The sequence below is a fragment of the Gobius niger genome (assembly GCF_951799975.1).
Source record: "Gobius niger genome assembly, chromosome: 5".
NCBI lineage: Eukaryota > Metazoa > Chordata > Actinopteri > Gobiiformes > Gobiidae > Gobius > Gobius niger.
The window spans coordinates 21845641-21856933 of record NC_136856.1 but is presented as its reverse complement, the minus strand read 5'-3'; the positions used below and the strand labels follow the sequence as shown (position 1 = coordinate 21856933).

Here is an 11293-nt window from a genome sequence, read left to right as displayed (position 1 = left end):
TATCTTATAATTTATTTATGATGGTTTGTTGATATATTATAAGACTAAAGTTGTGACTGACTCCCAATGTATCCCTCTGAGTGGGTGGCTCAGGGGGGGTCTTTGCCCACTTAACCATCCCGCAGACACGTCCCTGCATTTTAGAGCACAGCTTTGAATGGTCATTTATATTTTTTATTTAAATAATGATTGACATGTCTGTATCTAAATCCAATTGTAGCTGTATTTGCCAGTTTTAACCAAAATGGGTTGTGAATTATCAAATACATTTGAAAACACAAATTGACCTTTCAATTTTCAGTGAAACCAAAATACATTTAATTTAATTTAACTTGGCTTCAGCTAGTGTGTGAGCTTGTGTCTGTCATTCACTTAATACAATATATTAGATTACTTTTTATTTACATTATTTAAACCAGATAAACAACAAGATAAAAGATAAAAATGCCATTGTGTATCCTGTAGACTGAGATGAAAGTTGGCTGTAGAAAAAGGCCATACAGTCATATGAAGTATATGTTCAGAGCTGACACCCACCAGCGCTTTGACTTCCTGTCCCTGTCCCTGGTACAGGAAATAACATTTGCTCAGCATCAGAGTTCGCTGTTGATGTGGAGATTACACTTGACCATAGTTTGCACTACAAACTAAAGCAACAAGATAACATCTCTACTTTCTTAGTAAATGCAATGGATTTTTTGCTTCATAACAAAGTTGCGTGCGGATGCTTCCACACATCAGCTCAGCTTTACCACAGTAGCTGGGGCAGTTCGGGGGAAGTGGTTCGCTTTCTCTTTAGGCGTTTAAACAAATGTCGCTGACTGACAGATCCCACCTACATCTCAAATGAAACCAAGTTCTTTGCAACCACAGATTCTCACCTTTACAATAAAAACGTATGCATGTGAAAAATGAAACACTTTATTTTACACTAACCCTGATTCATTCTACCTGCCGAATTTAGTACAACGTAATTTTTTTTCATATATATAGATATATAAAATTGAATTTTTTATGTATATTAAATACATTGTACTTGTACTGTGCATTTTTATAGATGATTATACCCCAGCTATGCTGATTATACAATAGATGAATTAAAAATGTGAGGTATGTCGACAATTAAGGCAAAAGTTGATTCATTAAAAAATTGTGATGTCATTCCTGAGCCTGCTACCGTCCTCATTGGGTCGGGGACCATGGATCTCCTGATCAGCTTGCTCCACTGGCTCCTATCCTGCACCAAGGTCGTGCACACCAAATTTGACACTGTGACATGTGTACATTTGATGTATACATCTTCAAATTTATGAAAGCAGGCCCCCTGTGTGTATGTTTCTGGAGGTGTTGCTGCCATATATATATATATATATATATATATATATTAACCATGATAACCATAATGATGACCTTTTTGTGAGTGAAATTACCAGAACTAAATCATGCTCTAGGTTTTATGACCAAATCATGTGACCAACAATTCTCTTTTTAATGTAGTTTCTAAATGTCACCTTTTAGCTACAGTCATATCCTGTTTATGCCCAAAGCTTTGCGTCTACTGGGCGAGAAAAAAAAAGTGGTCTGTTAAAATTCGAGAAACAGTCCACCGCAGTCAACATCCTCCAGTCATTCTGCTGCATCCTGTGGCTTCAGTCGGTCCCAACACTTGTGCTTGAATATCTCTGACAGCATGTAAACTAAAGGGGAAGAGCTAGGGGGGGTTACATAATGTTACTTAAGAGGAAGTGAAGACCTATGTGTAATGAATAAAGTGATGTGTTGTTTTTCCCCAGTTAAACCCTAAATAAATTACATACAGCAGTTCTGGTGTGGACCCTCAAAAAATCCTTTTGCATCTGATGATGACAATGCCAACAAACACAGGAAAAAGCAATGCAAGTCTAAAAGAGACTTCACTTTTGATGTGGTTGGTTACACATGACCCAACTGAGGAGATTTCATGTTCAGCCGCTAGAGTTTATATTCAATTCAAGTCATATCAAACTAAAACATCAGGCTAATCCTCCAGTTTTGTACTTCCTATCATTATGAGCTAAGATCTGGAGAAGGCAACCCAGGCTGTGCACTGCAGTTGTCCATATGTCTGAACAGGACTGACCATGTATTTTTTCTTTCTTAATTTTTTCCCCCATAAAGCCAGACTACTGGCTTTGTGCTGTCCATAAAACCATTAGGCTTCATACACCGGACAGTTCAGTGTAGAAGAGGGTAACCGGTGGGGAGAAACATTCATCAAATTGTCAGAGCCGAGGCTTGACACCATAATGCCGCATTCTATGTACAGTATAATACATGGTTTCATGCCTCTAGATCAAAGTGCAGATCAACAAACGTGCATGTCAAACTTTGTGTGTAGACCATGAAGTGATTTTTAAGAGACCACATCATTTACTATGCAGCGTATTTCTGCAAACTGTCTCTAAACCAGTATCAGTTTTAGTTAAACAAAATGTAAAATAATCTCACTGCCAACATACAAAAATATAAATATACACATGTAGTTTTCTGGGTCATTTCAAGCAAAGAAAGGGTACAGGAAGTACATATCTTTAAACAGCCAATCACAATGATTTCTAGTAATTTGGCCTTGTGACTAAATCTGCCGTTTGGGTGGGAAGATGTCAGTTGTGCAACTGTGTGAAATGCCACAATGATAGAAAGACTGGGACCTTTGATTCTTCTAAGCACATTAAGTAAGTATATCTGTATACCTGCTAGCCTGAACTGCCGTGAATGTTTCTATGTTTGAGTTTAGTTTTTGAAAGTGTAATTGTATCTGTGGTAACCATTAGTGTTGTGTTTTCCAGTTGTCAGTCAGCTCAAAGGACATGAACAGATTCCTTTGACTATGGTCAAACCTGGAGATAACTTCACTATGATCTGTTCAGTCAATAGGACTGAAGCCGGACTGATTTACTGGTACAGAATGAGTTCTGAACCAGTAATCAAAACCATTGCCGAGGGTTCCTATGAAAAGATATCGCTGCTTCAAAAAGACAATCACAGATTCAGTTTAACAAAAGTGGAAAAAAATCTTTATTCTTTCAATATTTTTAATGTCACTAAAGAAGATGAAGCTTCTTATTTTTGCCAAGCTGGATCATCGTACAAAATGACTTTCTTCAACGCTACTTTTTTGATGGTTCTTGGTAAAGCATTTTGTTTATTTATTCATTTATTTTGCTTAAAATCTCAAATATGGTCATGCTTGTAGTAATTTTGTTTTGGTCTACTTTTGTAATTTGAACAGATCAAGGGAACAACTCTTTCCATGTGAATCAAATCTCTTCAGCTTCTGCTCCGCTGGGAGGTTCGGTGCAGCTCGAGTGTTCTCTTCTGTCCAAAAGCGACCCCTCAGTCCCGTGTCCTTCTAAACGCAGTGTTCACTGGTTCAGATCTGGATCAGGGAAATCTCCAGCCAGCACCGTCTACACTTTTAAAGACCAGACTGAGGAACAGGACCAAAGGAAGTGTGTTTACAGACTGACCACAACTCTGCAGGACTTAAATGACACCGGGACGTACTACTGCGCTGTGGCCACATGTGGAGAGATCCTGTTTGGAAACGGAACAAGAGTGGAGATAATCAGCAGTAAGAAAAATACAATGCTCTAAGTAGATTCTAAGTATTGACTTCATCCAGGTTAAGAAATGTTAATGATAATATAGAACTGATGATGGTGATTAGATGATCTTCGAAAATAATGTTTTTAAATCCTGATATGCGGCTGTCAATCAGAGGGTCAAGATGAGATCACTTTGGAGCTCTTTTCTATAGTGGCCCTGAAGTGCAAGTCACAAATACAGCATTAAAGCACTTTTGTTTGTGCGTTTCCACTTTTGTTACTACCTCGATTTCTCGTGCATTATTTTGGTATAACCGCACACGTAGTCCGGTAGTTAAATCACTGGGATATCACTCTGCTGTGGTGGGCATTGCCATAGCAACGCATGACACAGCTGAATCAGATAAACGCATAATTAGTGATTGGCAGGAACGAATGAGATGGATTTTGTGGTCAATTTCAACGTTTTTGGCCAAAACAAAACATTTGATAAATGGGAAGTAGAGGAGAGTGAGCAGCTAGGTTAGCCTACTGTTCATAAAATATGAGCTTTCGATTTCTATGATTTTCAGGCGTACATAAAATGATCTCTGCACTTGAGCATATTTGGCTGGATTAGTAAAGTCAAACATAAAAGTTTCAGTTTGTGGGGCCCAGGTGTGAGCGACTCAACCGCAGCTGCTGTTTCCATAAACAGTTGAGCTCGTTGAGCTAGCTAGCTTGCTTCAGGTTAAACAGCGTAAAAGTGAAATAACTCCTGCCCACGAGTGCCGCACATCGGTGTTTACTTCCACGGAAAAGTGCTGGGTTTGTCCTGTTGTGTTGTGATTCTGGCGATGCAGCATGTGCTTATGTTGTTTCGTTGAGCCTGACTGAGATCCTCGTAATAGCTGCGGAGAATGGCTCGCTCTGAGACGAGCCTTCAGTGACCGGCTAATAACCCACATAAAATAGTCCCGGTAGTCTGGCATATTTAGTAAGTTTAGTAAGTTAAGTAACACCGACGTGCAGCGGAGTGGTGTTACTCCGCGTCCTGCATATAACCGTCTAATGCACGGCTCCGAGTTGTTTAATCCTTACATAATGTACACCTAGCACGGCAACAGTTAAATAATAGTTTAACGTTATCACGTTCTATATCACTCCACTGCAGCTGTTTCCATAGTAACGATAAACAATTGAGCTGGAATTACTATCAGGTAAAACAGATAGGACTTAAAAAAATAAGCAAACAGGCCCCAATGAACAGTTTCATTGGGGCCTGTTTGAGCGGCGTCGTTTGAGCGACGATGGTTTGAGCGGGATAGTGCACATTATCCCTTACTTGTGCGTTTCCACTTTTGTTTATGCGTTTCCACTAATGTTTGTGCGTTTAAGATAAGATAAAATAGCCTTTATTGATCTCACAATGGAGAAATTTTGTACAAAAAGAAATAAAAAGTTATAGTCAGTGTTAGCGGTGCAGGTTTATGTCATAGTGCAAATGGTTGATAAAGTGACGCAGATAAGTGATGTAAATACAGGGGTTATTGCATGTATTTTGCAAAGGGGTTATTGCACATGTTACTTTACAGTCTTGTACAGTCTGACAGCAGTGGGGATGAAGGCCCTGCGGTAGCGCTCCTTCTTGCACTTAGGGTGTCTCAGTCTTCCACTGAAAGAGCTGCTCAGCTCCTCTACAGTCCCGTGCAGTGGGTGGGAGGTGTTGTCCGCTAATGTTTTTGTGTTTCCACTTTGGTTTGTGCATTTCCACCATTTTGTTTAACGTATCCACTTTTGTTTATAATAGTTTTAATAATAGACTCCCGTCTCCTCGCTCCTTGCCGTTTACCACAACGACCACGTTCCAAAGGGAAATCAGATTGATTTACAGACTCTCTAACTATCTAATGGACAACTAGCTTGTTTTGCCCACAGATGGAGGTACTGTAGCAATGGAAGGCAATGGCGGCCCCCTAGCGTCATGGTCAGAAAGCAGTGCAGCCAGCGGCCATTGGTTTTAGCGCTGTGTTTGTGACTTGCACGTCAGGGCCACCGTACTTTTCTTTTTTCCATTTCCTGTTGTCTTAACAATCATTTAAAGGTATACAGCCCAAAAAACCACCACGATTGCAGTTTAAAAGATTTTCACAGACTCCACGCTTCTATCTGATCCACTTTACTTATGTAACAACCGGGTTTCCATGAACTGCACATACAATAGTTCAATCAAAACAAATTAAACACTTCAGCTCCAATAGTCCTCATGAAAATAGTTTAAACCAGATGTAAAATCATATAAAAAATAAAATAGGTAAAAAATTAAGTTGTTCGAAAATTCAGCTTCCCCGCTTCCTCCTTCCTCTTCCTCCTGCAGCTCCCTCCGCTCCACCAGTCTTTCACCATCTCGTTTGTCCCTCTTTTGTTTCCTGTAGCTCCTCTTGTGACGCCTCCACTGTGCTGCAGGTGTGGGGCCTCTTCAGTGTCTCAGAAGATGAAACGTGTAGATCTCAAATGGGTTTAGCTGATAAGCAAGCATTTTGTTTACCTTTAAAAAGCTGCTTTCTTCAGGACCATTTTGGACTCTCAAAACAAACAAATCCACCAAACCTCCACAAAAAGACAGCACAGACATACAAAAAAAAGTATCCCGAAAAACAATGTGGAACATAAACCACAATGCAGTTCGCTGAGAGGGGTAAAAAATTACGCTGTACCAGGAGAGAGGGAGGTTGCTTCCTGTTTTCACATCGCCACGACAACAACCTATTTGACCGTATTTGACCAGCTGTATGAATGGTCAGCATGGTGCCTTTACTTTCCGTCACAGTGGTCTTTTGGACGCTCCATGATCAATTGTTTGGAAAGTTTTGTGGCGAGAGGGCCCGTCAGCAGTAAAAACCTTCCTAACAATTGATCCTGGAGCGTCCTAGAGAGCACTGTGATGGAAAGTAAAGGCCCCATGCTGACAACCGCTCTCTTCTGTCCACACAAAAAGTCGCGTAATGCACCTTTAAGATGAGACTTCACTCCACTTTGAAGTCTCCTCATTCTGAAGTCTCTCAATCTCATGTAAATACTACCTATTTTCAGAGTAAATAATGACTGGATTTGTTTTTACTGGTGAGTGAACAGATTTTCTTGTTTTTGATAGAAATGCTCTCCATACTGAAGATATCGGTAATTTGTTCAAACCTCACCTGCACCCACGGGGTCATTTATCAAGAGTGCAAGCTGAAATATATAATATGCTATTAAGTGAGCATGTTACTAATGATGCTACTATTTGATATTGCCTGTAGCACAGTATTAGGACCCCAAGTTTGATATTATGAATGAAAGAATGCATCCCACTTTGCACATGAGCTAACGTTTGGTGAATGACCCTCCTACTGTTGTTACCAGTGGGTAAAGTGGATTTTGGCTGTGGTGGACCTTTAGTCTTGAAGGCTCAGTTGCATTAGGTGGATCTATGATAGGCTGTACGTTCTTGTATCAGACAGTGTTTTATATGGCTCCTAATTACTCTATTTTGCTTTATTATATTTTGCTTTATTTATATTTTCAAAATGTGTTTTAAACTATTTTACAGAATAACCATTTTTTAGGCGTTTCTTGTTTGAGATGCTCCCTGAATGTTGTGTGTAGCAAATAAAGTACAACAGGTTCCCCAAGGAATTTTTTTATTTAATCTGATAAAATTTAATGCAATCTGATGAATCTACCTTATGATAACTTTCCTAAAAAAGAAAAGTTTATTATATGTAACACTCATTTTTAGATCTGTTATTATACTACTTCTATTATTTATTCTCTTCTGTGTGTATCTGTGTTTCTCAGAGCTACTACTACTGAGCTACTATTACTGTGGGGCTCCAGTCCGCAACCGGTTCCTTTGTGTGTGACTTTTTAAATTGCTTTTATCATGGGCAGGTTCAGAGGCTCAGATCAGAGGTGTGTAAAAGGCTGTTACCCTGCACCTTGCGCCTGATCGCTATGTTGCTTTTCTCTTCATTATGCCTCCTAAATTAATCTGTAAAACTGCAAATAATATGTAAAATAACGCTGATTGTTTTTAAGTGTCCAAAAGCTTGAGAAGAGAGAGAGACTACTTCATAAAATCTCTGTCAGTTTTTGGATTTGTGGACTTGAGTTCATGATAAATGCCATTGAGGCGCATTAAAAGAGCAGCTTATTCATCAATGTGCGCACGGGGAGTGGACTGTGCTGTTGCCGCTCTAAATATGGTGTTGCTCAAAATGTTGAAAAGAAAAGTGTTTTTTGTTGTTTACACCGACAGATTAAAACAGTAATGGTAATGTTTTTATCCCTACAGCTGTGGACTTGCAACTGGTTTGTGTTGCACTTGGAGTCCTGCTGTTCTGCTCGGCTGTGATCCATGTGGTGATGTTCTACCAGTACAGGAAAGCTACACATTTCAAAGGTGTGTATTTGCCAAAAAATGAAAAAATCAAAATCTATTTTACTGCAATAAAATATTAGGTCACGCTTTCTTCATCAAATTGACTAAGTAACTAAGTAAGTAAGTTAATGCTGTGGTTCTCAGCTGGCGGATAGGCACCCAAAAGAAAAAAAATATGCTGTTTTTCCCATAGTATGCTTTAACCCAGCGCTGTTAGTACGCTGCACGGCATGGTTTACACGTTTATTGTTTTCATTAAAAATGGACCGCAGGAGTTGTGGGCGGCGAAGGCACATGAGAACGGCAATGATAAGTTTTGTCAGTGATTTGCTATGTTGACTGTGGGCGGGCAGCGCAGAGAATAGAGCGGGTCGTCTTGTGATCGGAGGATTGGCAGTTTGGGCAAGACACTTCACCCACCTAGTCTCCAGCGTCTGCGTACACTGGTGTATGAACGAGAGTGTGAATGGGTGAGTGATTTCTTGATGAAAAGCGCTTTGAGTGCATAAAAGCAAGTAGAAAGGCGCTATATAAATGAAACTGTTGAAACCATTTACTGCTGACAAATACTGCCTTGTTCGTGCTTTAAAGGAATAAGGTCCCGGGTTCGATGGGACGGGGCCTTTCTGTGTGGAGTTTGCACGTTCTCCCCGCGTCTGTGTAGGTTTCCTCCCGATACTCCGGTTTGCCCTCCCACTACAATACAATGGGCCAGGATAAATGAAAGTGTGTTTGAGAGTGCGAGTGGGGGATTGGCATGCTCATTTACATGCACTGTCCCAACCACATAAACCAATAAATATAAATAAGAAATGAACAAAGGAGTACAACTGTTTTTGTTGTGAGTAGAGGTGGGTAGAGTAATTAAAATATTATATTATATATTATATATATTATTATTATAACCCTAACCCTCAAGTAAGAGTAACTTTATTTCGAAATAATTTGAAAAAGTAAAAAGTAGTAACCAAAAAATGTACCTGAGGAAAATGCTACTGAAGTGTTGTTAGTACCGAGTAACTGTTGGAGCGGCTTAAAAAAGTTTAATTTGCAATTCAGTAGTGAAATTAATGAAAAAAGTACATGAAACACGAACTCTATAGACTCTATCTATTTGCGTCAACAGAAAGCTTTTGCCACTTAAAGATTTACTCACTGTGGAATGAGTAACTTTTTTAATACAGATGCATCAATGTAATATAAAGTAGAGTAGTTAAAAAATACATTGTAAGACAAAACTACTATAAAGAGTTACTCAAGAACATGAACTAGAGTAAATGTAACTGAGTACAACTCGCCTCTGGTTAAGACTCAACTTTTTGATCCATGAAGCTACACCTGATGTGACGTATAATAATGTTAGACACAGTTTAGTTCACTTTAAAAGGGATGCAGCTTATAGGTTTAGTTTGCTGCACATGCATTATGGTTCTGTCCTCAGCATCTTGGTGCTGACAATTTGCTGAATGTCTCCCCCCACTCATTGCCCCCTACATCAACCTGTGCTGTCCTGTCCCAAAACCTTCGGGACAAAAATTCCTTTTAAAAAAGTGAACCCTTAAAAGTTTTTTTCTCAACAGGAGTTATAACAACTCACAATTCCACTGAAGTCTTGGACAGAGACGAGAATCTGTCGAACACTCCGGTAAAAGTCAAAAGCATTCATGAAAAGTTGCTTGTTGTGCAATCATAGAATCATAAAGTCTTATCTTCTTCTTCTTCTTCTTCTTCTTCTTCTTCTTCTTCTTCTTCTTCTTCTTCTTCTTCTTCTTCTTCTTCTTCTTCTTCTTCTTCTTCTTCTTCTTCTTCTTCTTCTTCTTCTTCACAGGGTGACAATGTAGCAGGTGTGAATTATGTAGCACTGGATTTTCCTTTGAGAAAAGTGAAAAGAAAAAATCTAAAAAACACATTGCCTCCTGAATGTTTCTACTCCGCCACCAGGGACTACCGCTGAAGTTTCATTCCCCTCTGTTTAACAGTGAATAAATTATATATTTTACACACATGTACAAACAGTTTTGTTGCAATGTAATTGTCTGTAATATTTTTAATTCTAATAAAGAACGAAAATGCTGCACAACCACTGACTCAAGATTTTTTTAACTGATATCTTCAATATAAGACAACAAAGCTTAATCCAAAAAAGTTAATTTGGTGTTGTTTTAAACTGTGAAACGCTTACTGTGAAACGCTTTATTTTAAATCATAAAGCAAAACATATATATTGGGGAAATAGGGAGGGCTTTCAGTGCTCCAGAAACATAGAACAGAATGTGGAAAGGAGACTACAAGGGTGTGCACAAGAGCAACAAAACAAAAGGCTGTGCAAGAACGACTCCCATCAACCACCGGAAAACAGAAAATCACATTGTGGACTGGGACAGAGCTAAAATCAACACCGGCACTGGGTTAAGGAGGTCATTGAAATTCGGAAATTTCAATGACAGTTTCAGGACAGTCGACCAGGAGGAGAGGGCATTTTAGCTATCACACACCTGGGACGCTGCACGGAAGAAGTCGGACTGCAGACGGCGCTGTTGTTCTGCCTCCACCGGTTGGAGAACAAGACCAAAACCTGTGTAAATCAAGAGACAAGAGACGTCACAACAATATCATGTGACCATCTCTGAGGAAGACTGCAGAAAGTGTTGGGTATGGAAGAGAGAAGAGACACTGGTCTGATGTAAAAGAAAACATTTTAAAACAACAAAGATTGTGTATGTGCTTTCATGTGGGGGCCTCTTAAATAAACAAATAAGATGTACAAAAGAAGGCAAATCTGTCTACTTAGTCCCTGTGGGGGTAATAGAAGTGTTAATGGGATGACTGGGGGGGTCTTTTCATCTCCCCCTGGTGTCTCTGGCCAGAAAACCACACTTCCTGTTCCGACTGAGAGCACCAATACACACTAATGGATTCACGAAGAAGAAGCTAACAGGCTAACGGGCAAAGCTGTGGGCTAGCGCCACTTAAACAGTATTTACAGCCAAGTTTGAGTAAAAAAAAAAAAAAAGATCTCTATTGTGTAATTGGATGTACAATATCCCTCTCTCCCTTTGTCTTTTCTGTCAGCGTAGTATTTACCCTCACAGACAATTAATGAGTAAAAAAAGGTAACATGCTACGACACCTGCAGTGGCGCTTATAGCCTCGAGGGGCATGAGTTACTTAGTCCTGCTTTAAAACAATAGCAATCAGTATCATATATTTTAAGTTAAGGCTTAAAATAGGCAGCACTCTTATATAGTTACATTGGTGATGAGCAGAACTTCAAATCAGTAATTCAGTAATTATTTGTTCAATG

General features: G+C 39.4%; 1 protein-coding gene across 1 annotated transcript; it reads left to right on the top strand.

Moving 5' to 3' along the window:
• The first annotated feature begins 2654 nt into the window (after positions 1-2654).
• On the top strand, positions 2655-9957 carry LOC306962804 (uncharacterized protein). The gene is made up of 6 exons (XM_079556105.1): positions 2655-2714; positions 2829-3170; positions 3272-3613; positions 7903-8010; positions 9570-9634; positions 9818-9957. The coding sequence occupies exons 1-6, from the start codon at positions 2672-2674 to the stop codon at positions 9941-9943; spliced, it is 1026 nt and encodes a 341-aa protein (XP_079412231.1). The 5' UTR covers positions 2655-2671; the 3' UTR covers positions 9944-9957.
• Positions 9958-11293: the final 1336 nt, after the last annotated feature.

Excerpts from the sequence above, each read along its gene's own strand:
- LOC306962804 (XM_079556105.1), top strand. The coding sequence starts at position 2,672 with ATGATAGAAAGACTGGGACCTTTGATTCTTCTAAGCACATTAA. Across the intron at positions 3,614-7,902 it reads AAGAGTGGAGATAATCAGCA|CTGTGGACTTGCAACTGGTT; the intron begins GTAAGAAAAATA and ends TTATCCCTACAG. Across the intron at positions 9,635-9,817 it reads AGAATCTGTCGAACACTCCG|GGTGACAATGTAGCAGGTGT; the intron begins GTAAAAGTCAAA and ends TCTTCTTCACAG.